The sequence below is a fragment of the Psammomys obesus genome, unplaced genomic scaffold (genome assembly GCF_907164565.1).
Source record: "Psammomys obesus unplaced genomic scaffold, mPsaObe1.curated_primary_1811, whole genome shotgun sequence".
NCBI lineage: Eukaryota > Metazoa > Chordata > Mammalia > Rodentia > Muridae > Psammomys > Psammomys obesus.
The window spans coordinates 2,133,150-2,156,901 of record NW_026585686.1 but is presented as its reverse complement, the minus strand read 5'-3'; the positions used below and the strand labels follow the sequence as shown (position 1 = coordinate 2,156,901).

General features: G+C 42.2%; 1 protein-coding gene across 1 annotated transcript in view; it reads left to right on the top strand.

Annotated features, from left to right (window-relative positions):
* Positions 1-23,752, top strand: part of Adamtsl1 (ADAMTS like 1) — a 398,322-nt gene that overhangs the window by 258,439 nt on the left and 116,131 nt on the right. Inside the window, exon 16 of the mRNA XM_055629652.1 lies at positions 16,285-16,495. Within this exon, the coding sequence (XP_055485627.1) occupies positions 16,285-16,495 (211 nt within the window). The remainder of the gene's footprint in view (positions 1-16,284; positions 16,496-23,752) is intronic.

The following is a 23,752-nucleotide window of genomic DNA, read 5'->3' as shown; positions in this document are numbered from 1 at the left end:
AAATAGTCCTTGTTCCCCTTGCTTTGGAAAACTACTTGGTTACTGAACTACCACGGGTCACATCCGAGCAGAAGTTCTATGTTATATCCATAGATGGTCCTTGGTTGAGTGTCAGTCTCAGAAAAGACCCTGTCCTTTCCATATCATACTAACTCCCCTTCTTTCATATGATTCCCTGCACTCTGCCAAGGTTTGGTTATGAGCCTTAGTGTCTGCTTTGAAACACTGCTAGGTAGAGTCTTTCAGATGCCTTTTGCGGTAGACTCCTGTCATACATTCAATGCTTTTTATTATTTTTTAATATTAGTTACAGTTTGTTAACTTTGTATCCCTGCTGTATCCCACTCGCTCATTCCCTCCCAATCCCACCCTCCTTCCCTCACCTCCTCCCTGCCCCTTTCCAAGTCCACTGCTAGGGGAAGTCCTTCTTCCCTTCCATCTGACCCTAGCTTATCAGGTATCTCCAGGACTGGCTGCAAAGTCCTCCTCTGTGGCCTAGCAGGGCTTTTCCTCCCTCAGGGGTGGGGGAGGTCAAAGAGCCCACCATTGAGTTCATGTCAAAAGTAAAACACATTCTATGTAAAGAGGTCTTTGAACATAACCAGAAAAATACGTTTAGGTAGTTTTTGCATGGCAAATATAAAAATATTTGTGGTATACAAGTAAACAAACTCCAGGTCTAGAAAGAAGAGGTGTGCTGTGAGCAAGGAGAATATCAGCATCCTGTTCTCCAGAGAGGTAGGGGTGGGGGTGGGGGGGAGTGACCATGTATGTATAAGTATGCATCCATGCATGCACATGTGCGTGCAGTTGTATGTATGTCAAAAGGTAACATCAGTGTCTGCACGGGTATGTCTGTATATCTGTCTCTTTGTGTGTGTGATTCTGAGAATGTGATGTATCTGTGTCTAACAGCTGTGAGTATACGTCTCTTGTCTCTGTCTGTGTATGTCAATGTCTGTATGTATGTCTCCGTCTAACTTCTGTGTATGTGTTGTGTGAGTGGATTCCAGCTCTGATTGAATTAATTGTCCCCTACATCAAGATCTGGCTGCTTCTGTGTCCTCGTCTATTAAACCTCTAAGACAGAGACACTAAGATATCTTCAAGAAAATTACAGCCAGACTAGAAATGGATTTATGGGCTGACAAGTCAGGGTGAAAAGCCTGTGTGCAGCACCATGCCATCCTGTCCCACGGTCCTGTTGGAATCTATTGAAAGCTAACAGCTCTGGAGACCACTGACCATCTCAGCTCTCGGTTGATTAGGTATATTATACCCAGGAGTGTCCCAGCAGCTGTGAGTTTATAATGCGGTGATCTCAAGTCATCCTTCTCATGAAGGATTCTCATGAAGGCCAAAAGTGCCTTTGCTTTCCAGTCCCTCTTATATTACTCACAAGTACATTGAAGAAGACAAACATGGCCAGAATTTTCCAGGGATATACTAAACTTTCTGTTCAACACTTTTTTCAGCCCCAAGGTGGGATTAAACTTTTCAGTCCTTCAAGTGTCTCCTGCTCTCCTCTACCTTACTCTGCCTGCACTTCTCTGCATATACCACTGACTGGCTACCACTCACATGTCAAGATTCACCCCAGCACTCACTGGCTCCAGAAAGCCCTTCCAGGGTTTGATGCCTATGCCTATATTCTATGCTCACACACTAACTGCTTTCATAGTCTAGAATCGGAGCCTCAGGAATAGGGTTCATATTGGTTCTGTTAACTACTCTGCCCTACATGGCGGCTAGTCCATAAAAGGTACTCAATGGATACTACTGAAATGAATAAGTAAATGGATGGCATGCATCACCTGTATCGCAATGTCTTTAAAATGGCTTATCAAAGCCATTAAGTGTCTGTTCTAATTTTTCAGTCGTTGCAAACACACTGTACATGTGACTGTTGGTTGAGTTGTTCAAGTCCTATAGTGTGATAAAAGAGGAAGAACAATCATGTTCTTCCTGAACCCTGACACAAAGGGCTGACACTCACAAGCATTTCTCTTAGAAAACTTCTAAATGTAAGAGTCCATGCACCATAGGCAAATTTAAAGCTGCTCATGAGAACTAACTCCAGGGACCCTCTGGATTTTCTGGGCCTTCCACAAATGAGTACAGCAACTGAGTGATCTCTAGTAACAGTTTATTTACCAGTCAGAAGTCCGAAGTGAAGATGTGAAGGCCGTGCTCCCAAGAGGCTCTAGAGAGGGCGACTGGTTGCTTCTCCCTAGAACTTGAGGATTTGCAACAGTCTTTAGCATTTGTCGACCAGAAGATTATCATCTTCTGTGTGGTCATATTCTTTCTGTTCACATAGGTCTTTGTGCCCAACTTAATCCTTTAAGTAGGAGACCATTTTAAATTAAGATTTGTCCTGTTGACCTCATTTAAAATTATCTCCGTAAAATCAGAGCACACTCTGGTGGGTTATGCTAGGGGTTTGGCCTTTCAGTACACATGGAGGAGTGGGGGAAGGGGGTCACAATTCAACCCTTAAAAGAGATATAGTACTTAGGTTTGTAGAGTTTCCATGAGAAATATCACCCATAAACTACTGTGTATATAGAGATATCTGTCCTGATGAGATGGATTCAAACCATTTCCTTAACTCTAAAACCCTACATTCCAAATCACAAAAGCCTTGTGCTCTGCTTGGAATGATAAGTAGGAAAAAAGAACAAATAGTATCACAAGGTAGCCTGGTACTGACCTTAGAGCCGCAAGTAAAGAATGCAACGAGGGAAGGGCTGGAATCAGACCTTCAGGTAGGAACAAGAAAGTGCTTTTAGGGGCCTGAGAGATGGCTCAGAGCTTAAGAGCACTACCTATTCTTCCGAAGGTCCTGAGTTTAATTCCCAGCAACTACATGGTGGCTCACAACCATTTATAACGAGATCTGGTGTCCTCTTCTGGTATACAGACAGAATACTGTATAAATAATAAATAAATAAATCTGAAAAGAAAGGAAAGGAAAGAAAGAGAAAGAAGAAAGAAAAAGGAAAGGAAGAAAGAAAGAAAAAAGGAAGGAAGGAAGGAAGGGAAAGAAAGAGAGAGAGAGAGAGAAAGAAAGAGAGAAAGAAAGAAAGAAAAGAAAGAAAGAAAGAAAGAAAGAAAGAAAGAAAGAAAGAAAGGAAAAGAAAAAGAATGTGCTTTTAGGCAGGGAATGTTGGAAATAAATTTTCAAAGGTGAAAAAGCAAAGGAGCATGTTGGGAAGTGGGAAGTAACTGGACCCAGCAGAAGTTCACTTATTTGAAGGAGATCAGTCTAGAAGAGGTTTCACTATGGGAGTTTAGTGTACAGACACTAGTCAAATTAGAAGAAATTAAGAAAAAGAAAAGCAGGACTAAAATGTATGTTTGGGCAAAACAACAAATAGCACTATGTTGACAACCCCAGAAATCTATTCTGTGACTTTGACCACAGGAAAGCAACTCTGGAAACCTGGAATAAAAAATTTCCACCTAGAAATCTAGACAAGCCAAGTAAAATATCAAACTCCTGAGAATCAAAGTGATTTTATGTCTACACTGCTAAGCTCTAGGGAAACTCAAATCTGAGTTACAGCAGGCAGCAGGAATTCTCCTTTTATTTCTAATTGCCATTTAATAATTGTACATATTTGTCAGGCTCAGTGTAAGTTTCTATTCATAGGCACAGTTGTGCCTGATCAGGCAGATCATATCGAGTAACTGACATGATACATCACTTCAGTTATCATTTCTTCATGTTGAGAACATTAAGAAATCCTCTTTACTAGGTACTCTGATATTCAGTTAATTGCTATGGGCTGTGGTGATCTGCTGTACTGTACAGCAACAGAAGTTGGTCCTACTATTCACTGCACATTCTGACCACTAGCTGTCCTCCTCTCTGTGTCTCTCTTTTCCCATACCCTCCTCACTTCTGGAAACCTCTTCGCTACATTCTCTTTTCATGAAAGCAGTTTATTTTGCTTCTGTATGTATGTGAGAACATGCATTATTCTCTGTACCTGAATTATTTTACCTAATCTAATATTCTCCAGGTTCATCTGTTGGCTGCAAGTGACAATTTCGTTTCTCTTGTGGGGAAATAAAAAAAAAAACTATCTCATTTTAGCACACTGTCTTCTACAAAACAGTATGATCAGACAATGGGAACCAGAGCTTAGATGTTCTAATTAAATCAAACTGTGTGTAGATGAGCCAGCGTGTAGATGTTGGAGATAGTGGGTATTGTTACAGAGGAGTGTGGAGATGAGAAAAGACAATAATATTTTGCACAGATGTTACTAGTTTTGGAGCTATCTGCCTTTTGACCATGAAAGAGGTACATTAGAGGTTAATAGCATACCACCCATGAAATGGCAAATAGATGGACTACAAGCATGACTTAATCTCAAGAGCTATTCAGTGCCTTGAAAATACCAATCATAGTGGCTGGAGAGATGGTTCAGTGTTTAAGGGCATTTATGCTCCTGTGGAAGAATAAGTTTTGTCCCCAGCACCTGCATAGCAGATCCCAAATGTCTGTTAATAACTACAGTCCCAGGGAATCTGACCTCCGAGCTGACTTCCACAGGCTTCCGTATGCACGTGGTATAAGCACATACGCTCAGACACACGTACACATAAAATTAAAATTAAAATTAATGATTTATTAAGAATACCAAACAAAGCTCTCAGTATTCTTTGCAATGTTGAGAAATGGTTAAGATGGCGAGGCAATTGGCATGGTGAGAGCACTCATGCTGGCCACATAGTTCTCGTGTAGAAGCCAGTGCTTTGCCACCTCAGGTGTTTGGTAATCTTGGCTACAACTATTTTTATGGAGCCAAAACTTCATACCAAGCTGACCAGCATCCAAGAGAAGCATGGGTCTATCTCCTGTTTCCTGAGCTGTAGCAATTACAGTTTTATAGCAAGCCCTGCTTTTCCTGGTGCTGTTTATCATATATCCTTTCGGTTAAGTTTTGGCCTTCTAGCATGTTTTTATGCTCTGACGTCTGACACCCTCTTTGATCTCTTTTGTGTTTCTTCTAGGCTCCCTTAAGGGGCTTTCTAAAGTGCACCGATTATGGGTGATGGGTAGCACATCTATTTGCTGTCGCTATGTGTAATGACGTCTCTTCTCTTCTTTGTCTATCTTTCTGTAACCCTCAATGATTCACTCCTCTGGTTCTTCAGGACAGAGCAGAATGGAAAGGGTAGCCTGAGCTCGAGTCCTAATTCTGAAGAAACTGCTTATTTCTCTGATTGTCAGTTTGCTTATTACAAAAATGAAGAGACTAGACTGAAGAGAGATCTCAGTTGGCAAAGTCCTTGTTTTTTTAAAATAAACAGTGATGCCTTTATTTTGTGATTTATTAAGTATTGATAATGAGGACTATTGTTTGTTTTTTTTAAGCATGAGAGCCTATCTACAAGCCTCAGAACCCATGGAAAATAAGGCTGGCCTGGTGCTACACACTTCTCACAGTACAGCAGAGACAGAGACAGGCAGGTCCCTGAGGCTTGCTGTCCAGCTAGCCTAACTTGCCAACCCTACTTGGTAAATTCCAGGCCAGTAAAAGACCTTACTCCTTCAAAAAAAAAAAGTGAATAGTTCCTTAAGAATGACACCTGTGATTATCCTCTGGCCTATACACACGTACACACACACACACACAGAGAGAGAGAGAGAGAGAGAGATGTTAATACCTGTTTGCTTACTCCTGGTGTGATGAACTTGAAATTCTTCTGAAATTCCACAGTCTTAGTAGCCAGAGTGTTCTTGGTACCCAACAATTTCGCTCTGTATCCTGGGTAAGCACTATTCCCACGTATGTATTGTCACACCGCTAGGCACCCAGCGCTAAGGGAGTTAAGTCAGACATGTCACCAACGCCCTTTCCCTCAGTGTCCATCCCCAAAATCATGACTCCCTTCTCTCACATGTCCCAAGAATTCTTCTACACTATTTCCCTTGTCCTCACCACTGTGCTCACACATTAGCTGGTTTTTACTAAGTCCACAACAGGAACATTTTCTGCTATCTCTTGTTTATGTCCCAGGCCCAGTCCTGAGCTCCTTACCCAGAAGTTCTCACTTAAACCTCATAACAATCTTGTGAAATCATAATTTCTGTTATTCCTATTTTAAATGTGGAAAATTGCTAAATAACTTTCCCAAGATTTTATAACGAGTAGCAGAACACAAGTCATCTGTGAATAATCGGGTGCCAGAGCCCAAGGCCAAGGTGACACGGGCCTCCCTGAACATCAGGCACTATTCTAGTTCCCAAAGATGCTGGGATGCAAAAGGGCCTTGGAGGCCCTGGAAAAGAGTCCAAGAAAATAACAATGGTGTAATAGACTTGAAACCAAAGACAGAAATGAACCCCACTGTGGAGAAGAGACAATGACACATTGAAGAAGGCCCACCCCTGCCCATCAGGGACAGAGATCAGAAATAACAGGCCAAAGGGGAGGGCTGGAAGCCAACCTGAGAAGCTGGACATCACTGCAGTTTGTCAGTAGATGCTGGTGTAAAGCTGAGCCTTATCAACCTGAGCTTAACCCAGAAAAGCATTTCAAATTTCTTTGTAAAAGCACCTCAGAGGCTAGCCAAGGACTTGAAGGCCTGAACTGTGTGGGGCATGGAGCCAAACTGATTGTTTTTCTAGCTTGCATTCTTAACAAAGCTTCAGGTTTTTAAAAAGTTTGTTGTGTTTATTAATAGCAAGTAACAAGTATTTCATGGGAAATGTCTTAGTCCACTTGTGCTGATATAACAAAATACCACACTGGGTTATTTATAAAGAAGAGAAATTCCTCACCCTTCTGGATCGTGGTAAGTCCAAGAGCAAGATGTTGGGAGGGCTGCTGTTTAGAGAGAGCTCCTTGAACACACATGGGGAAGGCTGTTTATTCAAGGCAATGAGTTGTGGACTGGAGAGATGGTTCAGTTGATGAAGCATCTGCCATGGCAAGCTTGAGGGCCTGGAGCTGGAGCCTCAGCACCCACATAAAAACCAGTGTCCCAGCCTGTGCTTATGACCTGATCACTGGACAGGTGGGGACAGGAAGCTCTATGGGGCATACATACACACTTGCACATGTAAATGTACATGCACAGGCACATCCACACCACATACGTGCATTACCATAAATTCACACCACTTTTGAACACAACACAACACACACACACACACACACACACACATGCATACACAACTGCCATAAGTTCACACTGTTTTTTAATCCATCTGTTCTTCAAGGACTATTCTGGTTTTGCTCCTTCACGTATTTGTAACAGCCCCCACAGACAGTAAGAAGCCTGGCTCACATTACTTTTATTTGTGTTTGTTTGTTCAGTCTCATCTGAATGTTTGACTTCCTGCTTCCCCGGCCCAGTGATGAACTGCATGGCTTGCCAATGAGCCACTCCCCACCAACACTAAAGTGCATCCCTCAAAAGGGGGGAGAACGGCGTGGGGGGGGTTAGGGGGGCGCGAGGTAGGAAGAGCCGCTGGGAATGCTCAGCTCCAAGCTGTGATGCCCCCCCGCTCTCTCCCAAAGCTAAGCTCTGGCCATACCAGCTGCATGCCCCACTGACAGCTCCGCTCTGACTCCAGGAGTCAAATAATGGTTTCCATCATGCTATTTTTATACATATGTACAGCGCACTTCGTATCACGTTCACTGCCTGCACCCTCTCTTGATCCCTTCTCTCTTCTCTCTTGTCTCCTTTATTCTCCCAAATAGATCCATTCAAACAGTCCTGTTTTGTTCTTCAGGTACTTTTGTTAGAATATGTTCACTGCGCACTTGTTCACATGATTTGTTATAATATTTTCAAACCTGTATGCCATGCACTTTGATCATATCATCCCCCCCAACACATTGCTCTCTCCTGTCCCTTTGTCTACTGGCCCCCTTCCTCTACCCAAACAATCACCATTCTGTTTGTACGTCTTACTCTTTTTAAAGTCTAGATCATTCACAGAGGAGAAAACGTAGCTGTCTTCCTGAGTCTGGCTTATTTTGATAACGCGATGACATCCAGTTCCATTTTTTTTTCTGAAAATGACATCATTTTTTTTCTCTTTAAAGCTGAAGAGTGCTCCATTTTCTTTACCCATCTATCTATCGTTGGGCACTTGGGCTGATTTCACAGTTTGGCTTTTGTTAATAGTGCTGCAATAAATATGTACGTGCAAATGTCTGTTATGCAGTGATTTCGATTCCTTTGGGTCCTACATGCCCAGGAATGACCTCGCTGCATCATAATTTTTGGTTGTAAAGAGACTCCATGGCTGCACTAACTTGCATTGCCATCAGCAGGGCACCAACTACTGCCACCACCCTATCTCCTACTCTCTCTCTCCAGCGTTTGCTTTTACTTATTTTCTTGAAGATAGACATTCTGACTTGGGTGACATGGAATCTCAGTATTGTTTTCTTTTGTTTTGTTTTCTCATTCAACTATGGCCATAACAGGGACATGGAAAGGAGGGTAACACTAGATAGAAACGAAATCCCCCAGGTTCACTTCAAGAATGAACAATTTTTTCCCACTACTGGTTATATAATTTTTTACCTAGCTACTTGAGATCTCATTGTCAGCAGAACTGGAGCAAACAGTATCTTTGTCCCCCTTACCTGAATTCTTCCTTCAGTGCTTCCCTGTCCTTGTGACCTTGCTTTGCACCAGAGGATATTCCTCCCTGGCTACATCTACTCAGGGTTTATGTCCAAGAGATGAATTTCAGACCGTCTGAACCCAACAGTGTTGATTTTCACTTCTTTTATGGCTAAAGATGTTGAATACTTTTGTGTAATTTTTTTTGGCCATTTTTACTTCTTTGTCTATTTATTAACCCATTTGTTGCTTTGATTAATGGCTCTTTGGAGGTTTAACATTTTTTAGTTCTTTTTGTCTTTTGAATACTAATCCCTTGATAGATAGTAAACATATTTTTCTCCCTTTCTGTAGGATGTGTCTTCCCAAAGGAAATTTTGAGAAGTCAGAGTTAACTGGATTTGCGTTGAAACTGACATTGTGGAGACTGGGGCAATGGGTAGATTAGGTATTGGGAGATGTGAAGATAAATTTGGAGTGACTAATAGTCTTCCAAGAAACTGAGGAGGAGAAGGGTCCTGGACATTACCTGACTACCCTACCTTAATCTTTTCTATATTAAAACATCACACTCCACAGTATCCCATTTACTGTCTGCCTCCTGATCTCAGATGTAGTCAAAAGAATACAAAGATTTAGGAACTTTATTTTTTTTAAATATCATAATAAAAATAGTAGACAGAGATGTGATGTTGGATGGTTATGCAGAATTTTGAAGACTGCTTGTAACGAAGGCCTAAGTTCACAGTGGTTTTCCTTCACACAAGAACTACACTTAAAATTATTGGATAAATCTTTAAATCTGCTTTTCCACAAAGGTTAAGATAGGACAGGCTTCTTATCATGTAATGGGTCAAAGCAGGGAGACTCTGTGCCTTTGTACTCTGAGTTGCTAGGAAACTGCTAATAAGTGCCAGCCGCCATGGGCCTCAGTAGCCCACTTAGCTCCAAAGGCCACATTTCAAAAGCCGAGTGAGTCTCCTCAGGAGACTACACTCTACCTTTGCCCACTTGAATATCAATATCCACTTGACTGGAATGCCAACTGCAAGTGTGTGCAAGACCTGAGTGGGTCAGCATTTTTATCGGTGTTAGTAAGAAACACAGCTGTCGCTCTGCCATTTGCCATTTTCTTAAACTCTGAGCACAGGGATCCTGGCTTTAGCCATTCAAAGATGCTTTGCTCTTCTGGGTTCATTATCCTGCCTCCGGAGATGATGTGGTTCAATAATGAGATATACAGGAGCCAGGCTGCCTGGATTTGAATCCTTGCTCTCTTTTTAACTAGCTCTGTAACTTTGGACAGATTGCTTAATGCCTCAGAGTCTTGGTTAGCTCACTCTGTAAAACCAGGAAGCTTCAAGTATCTTCTCCATAGGATCATATATGTAAGCACATGTATCAGCTCACCCCTTGGGTTCTGCCGGGACCTCAGTGAATGAAGCCTGGATGACGCAGAGCTGGAACTGAAACTCTATTGTTCTACCCTATGACAGAGAGCAGCTCCATATTTTATGGCCTGAGTCCAAGCCATGGTGCCTTGGTTGTGATACAGGTTGACATTGACATATGTATGTGGGACCCTTCACTCAACTTCTCCAGGCCTGAATTCCTGCTGTAATACAGGCAATAACCATTCCTGTCCCATAGGGCTGTGAAGGTGATCAAAGGACTGGTGCATTTAAAGCATTTGCCCAGGCTGTGGCTTCTGATAGGGCTGTGCAATTGTCAGTGACTGGTCCTATTGCTTGCTGATCACATGAGATTCCAGCAGGACTGCTGTCATGCTACGGCTTGTGGTTTATGGCTAAAAGTTTTGCCCATCCCCAAACCGAGAGCAGACCAGACCTCAGTAGGGTGACGGGACTATTCATTAGGCTGGACTTTGAACAGAGCTCCAGTGCTACCGGAGGAAATCCGGAAGCCGAGTCTACTGTGTAATGTGGTCACCCCAAGCACGCTCGAGGCAGGCAAAGGGAAAGAAGACAACTCCAGTGACTGAGATGGAAGGCAACCCTCTGCCCTCTGTCTGTCTTTAGTCAGGAGTCAATTGACTCTGAAGATGGGCAAGTGTGGAGAATTCCACTACAGTATTTCAGTTCATGAGAGTCTTTCCTACAAGCAGATTTTGACATAAGGCATAGTAAAGTAGAGGACAAAGGGCTCAATGGAAGGAAGTACAGAAAAAGAATTCTGGAGAAAATGAAATCTTACTGAATGTTGGCCAAGGGCCCAACCATGAGCTAAATACCTAAAGCCTAGAAGCTGAAAGAAAGCAGAGCTACCAGCCTTACTGCCCTCCTTATACAAGGCCAAGGTTCTCCAGCCAAAATCAGTGCTGCAGGGGCACTTCAGAATTGAGAATATTTTTGTATTAGAATGGGCAAAACATACGGTGCATTAGCACTTCCAATATTTTGCAGGAGGAAGAGAGTGTTACCACACCCCCCAACTCTAGTAGGCCAAAGCACTACAATAAAACATATAAACATTTACATGAAATAGGATTCAGTCTTTCAAAAGGACATCAATTTAGGACCGGTTTTGCCCACACTGAAGAAGCGTGTGGGGCATCAGCTTTGCAGCCGACAGTAGAAGTGGGCTCTAGGAAGGGCACCACTGCAAGTGGAGATCCAAAGGCACGTGCAGACCACTGGCCACTCAGCTCAGTGAGAGTCACCGCATACTTCCCGGGCACCTGCTTCGTTCTAGGCACCATGCTAGGTGCAAAGGTTACAGGGATCTGGTTTCCTAGAACTGTGGTAACCAAGTATGACAACATAAGAGACTTAAAGCAGCAGGAATGCATTGCCTCCGTTTGGAAGCTAAACTCGAGTGTAAATGAAAGTGCCAGGCTTCACGTGTCTAGCTTCCAGGGTTTGCCAGCAGTTCATGGCACTGTTTGCTTGCAGCTTCGTCGTTCCTTTCTCCACCTCTGGAATTTTCTCCATGTGTCCCCCTCTTTCTTATAAAAATGCAATGATGTTGGATAGATGTGCACCCTGCTCTCGTGCAATGGTTTTTGTGTGAGACATTGTCCCTGGCGAATGTGAACAAACATCTACTCACACATATAGGAAGCTGACAATAGAAGCGCAGATGCCATTAAAGTCCAATTTAGTGAATCAATGAGTTTTATTTGAGTTACTTACAGGAATATGAATGTGAGGTTATTTATGGGAGCAGAAATTACTGAGACAGCTGCATCACCAATGTCCACCCCCGCATGGGTGACATCAGGCAAAAGCTAGAAACCTGGAGCCCACAGCACAGAGAGCAGGCAGCTTAACAAGTTGGAGAGTAGCCTTTCCATGTAGTCTGAGCCTCTGTCACACGGCTCAGCGGCTCTTTTTCTTCTATGCAGTTCGGCTGGTTTCTGCTGCTTCTTGCCATTGAGATTTGTTTGAGAGTCTTCTTTGCAACTTGGCTTGTCGAAGAGTAACACTTATCAGTTTTTACTGCTTATGTATCCTTGGGGAGGGAGAGGCATAGTAAATCTAGTCAGCTTCAGGGACTTCCTTCCTGAAGCTGTTTTGAATTGTTTACTTCTTGTCCTAAGCAACTTCCCTCACTGTAAACATACTGTCTTAACATTTCCTGCTGCTCCCTACTGGCTGCATTCACCCTCTGCCCCTTACCTTTGACAGCCCATGTCTTAAAGACACATCCTTCCCAGAAAGGCTATAACCTGGAAGGAAACTTCTATACACCAAGTTTTACTGTGATGTGCTCCCCGCAAACTCAGGTGGTTCCCAGTGAGTGGTGTTATTTTAGGTTATAGAACTTCCAAACATAAGGCCACTAGAGGTGTGCCTTGAAGATTACAGTCTCACTTCTGGTCTCAGCTGTCTGCCTCTGGTCTGCAGCTGAGACTGAAAGGCATCCCCGGCTGCAAGCTCACAGTGTCATGAACTCCAGCATGTCTTCCCCACCAAAAGCCAAAATAAAACAGTGAGCCAAAACAAACCTCTCCTTGCTTAACTCATTCCTCTCAGGTATTTAGTAATGGCAATGAGAGAAGTTACTAATGCATCTAGTGTGAACAATCTGAAGTAATTACGTCTGCAACGAGCCTTTTCCATGTAACGTCATACTCTGTGATACTGTGGGCTATAACTCCAATTAGCTTTTAGATGCACTCCCATGTAGAACCACTGGCAAAACAAATTAGACACAGCCACATGCACTATTCAAGACAGCAACTGAGTTGAGGTAGTGATATTATAAGTAGGTTGACCCTCCAGAGAAGAAAGTACTAAGAAACCATATGGATGGAGAATTTCACTCAGTGGAAGAAGTGACATCGTAAATGGAGAGAAATAGATGAGCAAATTTACCCAAGAAGGGGGGGAGGCCCATATGTCCAGAGCACACCTCAGATCTTTTCAAAACTGTGTTTATGTCATGCTGGACTCAGCACCCCAACGAAGACCTAGCAGTGTTCTCACATGCTCAGCCATGGCTAATCTTGCCCCAGCTGACTTCCACTGGAGCAGCACCTCTCTTGGAAGTGGTCAAAGGCATAAGGGTCAGATGTTATCAGCAACCTGCCAGATCTGCAGCCCACAGTTGCAGTCTCTTTATAGTACAGGAGCTGAGGAGAATGTCTCCTTCCTCCCATCCTTTGGCCAAAGTTGATTAAATTATTCTTGACCCAGAATCAGCCAAGTGCTTACTACAGAGACGGCTGCTGCTGACCCCTTCCTGGAGAATGTATGATTTGCTTTATTAGGGTAGGCAAAGTTTCTCTGACAGTAGTCAACTGGCCTTGTAGCTGCCAAAATGTCTCTATTTCAAGGACCTAGTTACTGAGATTCTGCCAGGAATGAAGCAAGAGCAGGGGATGAGGGCACAAAGCCTAGCCCTGACAAGCTTTAACCTTGGGACAGCATCGACTACAGAGGTGGCTTCTTTATGAGTCATGTGGAGAGTGAGTTCTGCTTTACATCCATGCTCGAGCACTTCACTTGAAGATGAAATGAGGGAAACACCTTTTCTGAACACACGCAGGAAAGTGTGCGCAAATCCCAAGTGTGTACCCCGATCCAGTGACCCTTTTCAGAAGGTGTAGCCACCCCCAGCTCTGAGATTGCTCCCCCATCCAGAAGACCCACATATTCCCCTTCTGGTTCTACCCACCAATGCTAACTACCTTCCTGACTAGTAAAGCAACAGTATGAAGCTTTGTGCTTGTGGCCTCAGTCACTCACTTCCATGTTTGTGAGACTCAACAATTCATTGCAACAATTCGTTGCCACTGTTTTATGACTGTATCCTACATTTTTATTTATTTACCTGCGGATCAATATTTAAGTGTTTCTTGCTCTGCACTATTGTGCATGGTGCTTCTATGAAAGTTCTTTTGTGTGTGTGTGTGTGTGTGTGTGTGTGTGTGTGTGTGTGTGTCCCTATGAATGCATAGGTTACATTGGGGAGGGATGGATATTTGTATATAATTATCTTTTGCTGCTTAACAAATGCACCCCGGATCAAGAAGCTTACAAGACTAAATATTTGTCATCTCTGGTTGCTACTTGAGAAAGGAATTTGGAAGCATCCTGCAAAGGTGGGTCTGGCCTGGCCTGGGACTGGGTCATGTGTTTATAAGGTGCTTCCCACAGAAGCGTGTCAAGGGGGTGGTGTCAGAATGCTGTGGTTCTTCAGCTGCAGGATTCTTCCTCCAGATTGAGCTCATGACATGGCGGCTTCCTTCCTCAGCACAAGTAAGATATCAGAGCAAAAGTAAAGCCCACACCCTTCATAATCGTGCCCCTAAAGTCACATGGTATCACTTCTGTCTCATTCTACTCAGGGGAGGGAAACCTCAAACTCACTGGAGAATCCAACTTGGAAGGAAAGGGTGGTAAAGGCTCTACACACTTATCTCAAACCCATGTGTTTTAAAGCTTGGACTTGACTGTGCTTGAGGTCCATAAATATAGACATTTACACAGGAATCCGTAAGAAATGTGTTCCACCAGCCTCTTCTATCCATTGAAATTTTTGTGAATGGTTACGGCAGACTTTTGAGATATTTCCTGGAGACAACATTACACACAATAGGAAATACAAAGGCTTAGGTGTCAGATATAGCCATGTAGGTTTGAGCCCTGGATTCACTACTTAATTATAGGTACTTGGGTACTTAAGGCACTTCAGTTCTCAAATTCCTTCAACTATAAAATGAGCAAAATCAATGAAACCTATCTTTCTGTAGGTAACTTAGTAAGATAGGCTTACATGCCCTCTCTAATGGTAAACTCTTTCCTTCTGCCAATTTATCAGGAATTTATTAGCTCTTTCATGAACCACCTAGATGTAGCTCCTTTGGATTCTGTGAGTGGAATAAACCACACTCCAACACAGGCTCTAACCGAGACAATAGACACTGTAACTTGAAAGGCAGGAAACTGTAATCCAGATGAGAAAAAATGATGACCCGTTCCTGTAGCAGATATAAGTGCATATGTAATAGAAATAAAGGGTATTTTGAAACAGGAAGAAAGAGCAAAACATATTCCAGAACCTAGGTTCAGTTTTCATAAAGATGGTAGTAGAGGGCCATGAGGAATAAATGGAAATAACAAAGGGGTTGATTGTATTTACTGCTCATTATAGATGGGGTGGGGGCGGAGTGGGGGTGGGAGGCTAGAGTAGCAAGAAAAGATGAGAACTTCTACCCAGTGTCACAGTCTGATGAAAATCATCAAAGCTAAAGAAACCTTACCATTTTCTGGGCTCACTGAAAAACCTAGACAGCCTAAAGTCGAGCTACTGAAGGATGCCCCACTGTGCTTTCCAGGGCTGGCAACCAATTATACAATCTTGTGTCTCAATTTGGGACCAGAAGACCTAAAACTGACCATTAGAGAGCTCTTCTGAGTCAGAGCGCAGGCAACTGACCTTTGTCCTTATTGCCGAGTTTAAGAGGACCGAACAACAGGGAAATGCAGTGGGGTTGTTTTTATAGGCCCTTAGCTCACCATAAATGTACTTTTCAAGGCACGGCCAATTGGAACTGGCCATTCAGGCACTCAGCTCATCTGTGTATTTGACTTCTACGTCCAGATAATGAGCCGCTCACTCCTTTCACTTTCCTTCAGAAAGACTGATCTGTTTTGCAGCCTCTGCTTGGGTTACATTATCCAGCCCCAGGCAGCGATGATATTTATACAGAAGACAGAGACATTTCTATGCTATGATGGAAGTTTAAAGGAAGTTGGAGCCAATGACCTTTCACTTTGAAGCCAAAGAATAAGACGCACAAATGTTTCCATATCACATATAATGGGGGCTAGAGAAATAAGCAGAGAAGCTTCTTCTAGCCTTTCTAGCCACTGCTGAAAATATGAGCCCTAAATCCTGTATTATACAACTTACCCCTCATCTAATACACCCCCTCACCTGTTATGATGAGGTTTGCTTGTTCCAACAAAATAGACAAGATTACAATCTTTATTAGTGATTTTGTAAATAAACATTGGCTGTTCTGTCAACCTCTTACCTTTATTCTGGATGAACTCTAAGCATGAAGGAGATGTTTGGGTTTGAAGCTTAGGACCCAATCCCTAACCAGTAGTCTTGGAGAACCTTCCCAATCCCCAGTAAGAGGTTTTGATTGCCTGTGAAGTGTTTGCACAGGAACTCAATTAGTCTCTTTTCTGTCCTAATTCTTCTCAGGTGGGAAATTGGCAAGTGGAGCCCATGCAGCCTCACCTGTGGGGTTGGCCTGCAAACCAGAGACGTTGTCTGCTCCCATCTCCTCTCCAGAGAGATGAATGAGGTGGTTGTCCTGGCCGATGAGCTGTGCCACCACCCTAAACCCAGCACAGTACAAGCATGCAACCGCTTCAATTGCCCGCCAGCCTGGTACCCTGCACAGTGGCAACTGGTGAGTCCTGAGGTTTCTGCCAAATGTAGTTTCTGTTGGTAGCAGTGATCCAAGACAAAATGACACTTTCTCAGAATAGCTTAAATGAACACCCAAGTTCTGCTGTCTCTCTCTTCTTAGTTATTCTCCAACCTTTTCATTGTAAATGTTATGTTCTTTCTACATGACACAGTGTTCTCCAAAAGCAGTACACAGATGCTGTCCATCTGCTGACCTGAATATATTCCTTATGAACTGCCACCAAGCAAGAAAACATTTTCAGTTAAAGGCACTATCATAGGTTTGCCATGAAGATAAAATTATTCAGGGTTCAGGCCTTTTCTAGTTTCTGCTATTTCAAATTCTAATAGTTGGTTTTTACCTTTTTTCTTTATTTTGAGGTTGTCATACATATATACAATCAAGTATGATCATATGTATCCCTCGTTTTTCCTCCTCAGCTTCCTCATGGCCTGGGGATACGTCCCCTCCCAGTGTAATTTCCTCCTATGTACTGTAAGGACGTTCTTACTTAGTTAATCTAAGTCAGAAATTCCGAGCCAATTTCCGATTTTTAAATTTTCTTTGATCTTATGAATTCTGAAAGTCTGAGAAACATAGTTTTAAGGCAAGAGATAACAAACTGCAACCTGTGAGCTAAATCTAGCCTCTCTCCTTTTTGTAAATAAAGTTTTATTGGGACACAGCCTCCTATTTATTTTTTCATATTGTCTGTCGCTGACTTTGTTCTACAGGGACAGAATTGTACAATTGTGACAAAGACAATATGACTCACAAAACCTAAACTATTTACTATCAGCCATTTTACAAAGTTTCTGGATCCTAAACACACAGACACATACACATACACATACACACACACACACACACACACACACACACACACACACACACACACAACACACACCAAACCATTAATAAAATAAACTACACTTTGTAATATATTATTAAAATTATCGTTCCTCAAAATTAAATGGCCTTTTGGCATGCCTCTAAAGAACACAAAAGTTTTAAATTGGTTGTTTGGAGGAAACTTTATTTTGTAGTTCATTACTCATTAGGACAACAGACATAGCTTTAAAGTGACAACAATGTTCACAAAAGTAAGCCTGAAATTTGGAAAGGATGTACATCTCTGTTTGAGCCCAAGCAGCCAAAAGTCTTCTGTTTCTTCTTTCCTTCTTCCTGGCTATCACAGAATGGTGATTTAGTAAACATCAAACAGTAATGAGTGAGCAAAATATTACAGTAGGGTCAGCACTTGGTATCCGTAGTTTTCGTGCTCTCCAACTCAGTTTCGACTATGTGTTCTTTGTTAGGCCTGTGGTGTTTGTATGCTTATTGATCATGTATAGACTCTTTTTAAATTTCCTAATGAATATGTGGTATTTGTGTTTTATTTGGTATTATAAGTAATGTAGAGATAATATAAGATATGCAGGAGGGGTGTATAGGTTATAGAAATACTGTATCATATTATATTCACACTGGAGCATCAATGGATATGGGGCTCAGCATCATCTTGAGACACGTCCTAGAACCAGTCCCTTCCAGATACCGAGTGGTAGGGTTTTTATTCTTATTATTTATATTAATTACAGTTTATTCACTTTGTATCCTTCCCAGTCCCACCCTTCCTCCGTCATCTCCTCCCATTCCCCTCTCCAAGTCCACTAATAGGGGAGGTCCTTCTTGCCCTCCATCTGACCCTAGCTTATCAGGTCTCCTCAGGATTAGCTGTATTGTCCTCTGTGGCCTGGCAAGGCTGCTCCCCCCCCCAAGGGGAGGTGATCAAATAGACAGCCACTGAGTTCATGTCAGAGACGGTCCCTGTTCCCCTTATTAGGGTACCCACTTGGATACTGAGCTGCCATGGGCTACATCTGAACAGGGGTTCTAGGTTATATCTATGAATGGTCCTTCGTTGGAGTATCAGTCTCACATAAAGACCCCTGTGCCCAATTTTTTTGGTTCTATTGCTCTCCCTGTGGACCTCCCGTCCTCTCCAGGTCTTACTATCTTCCCCTTCTTTTATAAGATTCCCTGAACTCTGCCCAAAGCTTGGTTATGAGTCTCAGCGTCTGCTTTGATACACTGTTGGGTAGAGTCCTTCAGAGGCCCACTGAGTGATAGTTTTTAAAAAAACAACTAAAAATAGACATTTTCATGAATTTCCCTTAAAATCTTGTGTATATTAGGGTTGAGTCCATCAACTCTGCACTACTCTGACGATTTTTCCAAGTCAAGTGGTTGTAATATATTTTGAACAGCTGTGAGCCAGTGTTTTTCTAAGAAATACATATTACTCTACACTGATTTGAAGTTAATTCTTACAACAACTCAGTGAAAAATACTGTATTATCCTTTTAGTTTTGAGGAAACTAAGAATTATGCAAGTTGAAAATTAAGGGGTGACCATCACCCACTTTTTGTGACCACAGGCCCCTGGTTCTGTGAAAGTACCCTTGACTTATGAACACACAACTATGGTCTAGATGTGACCTTGCTCAAGATCATGCATCCTACACAAGAGCCTGGCTCTCCTGGTTTCTGGAGTATTTTCATTGAGCTGCTTTAAACAGGAGGAAACTGTCGGCTTTAAGCTGTGTTGTTAACTCATTGCAGGAGAAAAAGTGAGGAATCTGCTCACATCGGTCTCCACTGTTCGACTGCTAAGCCTCTGGATCATGAGCATTAGGAGCTTGTGTCTTGTCACTATGTGGAGAGCACTGTGTGGACAGTGTTTACTCTGTGGTAGAGATACTCGGAGTGCCTCCCTATAGGCTAGGAAATCCTGGCTGTATCTCACGGTTGCAGTTGTGGCTCATAAAGTCGCCTTTGGAGCGGCTTTCAGGGGAACACTGCCTCCCTCTCAGTAGCCACACATGCTGCTGATAAATGATATTGGCCCAGTATATTTCCCAGTTCTTAGTGCATATCCCACAGGTATGGCTCCGTGGTCAACAGCTGCCATTGCCAGCCTCATCCCCACAGCAAACGTTTTGACACAGCAGATTCCATCTGCCTTGACCTAAGAAGACAGGAATTTATTTTGAAGGCCTATTCTATTCTTTCCACAAGCAAAACCTTTAGGGATGAAACAGGTTTAGACCTATTTTTCAAACTGAGAAACTAATATTAGACAGCCCTTTAAAGTTCACCTAATTGGTTAGTGATTTCACTTAAGTATATCCTTGTATACCAAACATAGTAATTAGCAAAAGTATTTTAACACAATAAGAAATAAAGAATTTGAAAGCCACCAGTGAATACACCCTCTAGAGAGTGTCTATTAATCATTTGATCGTCGGTCACTTTTAAAATCTCATTAAGCTTAGCAGAAATATTTTTCTTCTATTGCTTCCTAGAATCTTCTTTAGGTGAGCTCTTGGATCCAATGCACTATTACTGACCACTTCTTTTTTTGATATAATTTTTATTTATTATAATTTATTCACTTTGTAGCCCAGCTGTAACCCCCACCATCTTCCCTCTCAATCCCTCCCTCCCTCATTTCCTCCCATGTCCCTTCCCCAGACCACTGATAGGGGAGGACCTCCTACTGACCACTTCTTTTTTTTTCTTTATGTACAGAACCATGTATTTAGGAATTTAAAAGTATACAAACATACACACATATCTGTATGCAGTAACAGTTAATGAAAAGAAGAAGCCATGAGTTTGAAGGAGAGCAGGGAGGTTTATATGAGAGTGCTTGGAGGAAGGAAGGAAAAGGCAGAAGGTAATTATATTATAATCTAAAAACATGAAATAGAAACCACGGTATTTTGTACATATACTAATAGCTAAACCCAGCTGAGTGAGGTATCCCAGAAGCAGAAAGAAACATATGGTATATACTCTTTTATAAGTGGATATTAGACCTATAAGATAGGATAAACATACTAAAATCTGTACACCTAAAGAGGGTAAACAAGAAGGAGGACCGGGGTAAGATGATCAATCCTTACTGACCACTTCTTAAACAAAAGAAAGTCATTGTTTTCATTGTAGGTAGAGTAAGTTACAAGGAAGTTCAGGTATCCCTTAGCTGTGGTCTCAGGATGCCATGACTTAAGATACCAACTCCTGAAACCCCCTTGCCTCATTAGCCCTATGATTGCTCAGCACTCTTGGCTGGGTCAAGAAAGCCTGGTATGTCATCATGATACTTATAGGTTAGCTGTAGTCTGCCAATGGGCTCCTTTCAGCACCCAGCCTGGAGTCCTATTTTTTTTTTAAATGAAAGAACAACAGATAGGAGTTTCAAATCCTTCCTTTAAAGCCGAGAGACAACCTGATGGGCAGCCCATTTGAGTGGGAAAACTCTTCCTCCTTTTTTGCTTGACCTCAGGATCGCCACCAATCTTATCTGTGTTTCTTTTCCTGGAAGAGTTAAAGTGTTGTATGAGTTGCCAGATGCTAGATGGAAACACAATATCCTTTGTTCTTTGTAGAGCATTTGCCTAAAATTGGCTAATAGATGATGCTTATACATTCTGCTTGTCTGGAAGAGACCAAATAGGAATTCTAGGTATCTGTTAAACTTTTGTTTTATTCAAAAGTACAAATCTAATTTGGTTGTCAGACACCCATCTGACCACTTATGCACCACTTATATTTTAATCTTATATTTTAATCTTTGGCCTCAGAAAAACTCATCTGATATTTATTTTATTTATCAGACTAGCTTGAAAATATTTAAATTGTGTATTTAGAGGTTTTGCTATTTATTATAATTATTATTATTTTAATTATTTCTATGCATTGGTCTTCTGTATCTTTTCTAACTTACTAAATGCTTTCTCACCTTCATCTTTGGTATTGCTTGTAAACAAGTATTATAAAATGCCCAAGAGATAAGCTCCCACTGGAGAGTTACAGCGCCAGGACCTTAGGGTTCCTGGTGTGTACTACCACCTCAACTTTGATCATGACCACCTTCTACTTTCTCCCGCTTCCTTCTTCCCTCATCAGAATGAATCTCTCCAGACATTGTTTTTATATCTGGCCAGACTCTGACCCTCCTGCATCCCTCTTATGAGGACCATGGTGCCTGTATCAGCACACTTGCTTATATGGGACTGTTACTACATTAGCAAAGTCCCTTTGGCTATTCTAAGAAATGTATTTGCCAGTCCCATTTGCCAGATCGAGACATGGAAGCCTTCCTGGTCATTGTTCAGCCAGCCACAGTCTGCTCAAAAGCAGGCTGAACACCTACTCTCCAGCAGCAGCAGTCCTTTTGATTGATAACCTACCTTCTACCATCCTCCACACAGGTACCACCTGTGGCATCATATACAAATGCACCTACATGACTTCATTCGATTCAGTTCTAAACATGGTGTTTTAAAGAGGATGAGGAGAAAAGGAGAAATACGCTGAGGGGTGAAACAGAAATGAGTCAGCTTGGTCTGGAACGTCATTTAGATTTCCCTGGACTGCAAATGTTTTACGTTCAGGATTGCATCCACCCAAGTACATGTACATATTGCATACATCTGTGCTGAGAAGACGGGAGCAGTCACCACAAGCCCTCTACAGACTCCGCCCCTGGCTGAAAGCTGTGATCATCTTAGCGTTTCCCCAGAAACCTTTTATTTTTATCACAATTCAAAAATGCACATAGTTAAACTGGGTAAAAAGCCGTATGAGAGAGGAATGTCTCCTGATGATATGAAGGAAAAAAGAAGAAATTAATGATAACTGTGCTCCAGAAAGTAAATTTCATTTTCTAGGTTCACCTGTGTGCATGTGTGCGTACACACAAACCTTTAGGTCTGGACTAGAGGGTTGAATTCTGTCACAGTAGTCATCAGTTATGTTAGATCTCTGTGATTAAAATATAAATCTATGTAAGCTAGGAGTCATATTTATTCAAGAAATTATTCCCTAAAACTATTAAAATGCTTACGCATTTTCAGTAGTACTTTGAAATAAATATCCAGTCCTATCTTTAGAAGCAGCAATAAATGTAACAGCATGGAGATCAAAAGTCAGCTTTCACATGTGGAATGGTTTTGATTTTATTTACTAGCAGAAAGCTCTTTGGCTTAATTACTCTGAATCCTGTTGAGCCTGGATGTCACATCGTCACAGACTATTTGTCCCAGAAGCCTCACGGCATAGACTTGTGTTTCTACAGTTGGGAAGCCTTAACTCACAGCGAGTGACCAAAGCAACCCTGATCTATATACACTACCCTCACTTTAACAGCACTCTCAGTGAGATTTGAGTCTTGGTTTTCCCTTATTTCTACAAGCCCTAATTTAGTGTGTCTCAATCTTGGCCTCTACTCTATGTAGAATTTCCCAGTCTCCTATATTGCTGAGTTGCCTGGACCCCAAAAGATCTACGTTAAACCCCATATATACCTGGCCACCCTTCCCAGGAAACTTGGCCTTTCTTCATGGATCACTGCCATGCACGGACACTGCTATCTAGCCATTCCCTCTTTGGAATCTGAGGCTCTTTTCAGCTCCTTATGTCCTTCACACTCAGGAAACTCCCGTGTCTGCTTTAATTCCACTTCCTGCAATTCGCCTTCATTCTTTTCCTTTCTCAGCTTTCTCCATGAGCCTTGATCCAAGTTCTCACAGTCAGAAACCAAACTGTTATACACAGAGCTGTCTTGCATAGCTCTCCCAACCCGATATCAATAACTCCTTAATACAAACATTCTACTGGACTTTCAAAATGCCATATGTGGGGAGCCATCAAATCAGGGTACAATATGCAGTGCTTTATGGGCGAATCTGACAAAGCCTTTCCTCCATGGAACACTGCTAAGTGACAGACATTTTCCGGAGAGATGTGAACTAAAATCTACTTACTAATTGGAATCAGCAATAGACCCAAGTACTAATACTACTGAAAGTCCAACTTGGTGAAACAATGAATTTGATTGGGGTTATTTATAGGAATATGGGTGAAAGGTTACTTATGGAAGCAAAATCCACCCCAGCATGGGCGACAGCTCACCAAAGCTACCAGCCTGCTGTCATTTCAAAAGGTGGGAAAGTATTCCTTCCACGTGGCTCAGTGGATCTGAACTTCTACCAGGCCACTGGGCTGGTCTCTCTTTCCAGGAAGTTCAGCTTATCTGAGAATATCTCTCAGTAATCCTTATGCTTGGTGGGGGAAGGGGAGCTAATCAATCTGGTCAGTTTCAGAAACTTCCTGAAGCTCTTGAATTGTTTATTTCCTGAGCTTAACAGCTTTACTGCAGGATAGAATATGTCATCATATCTCACA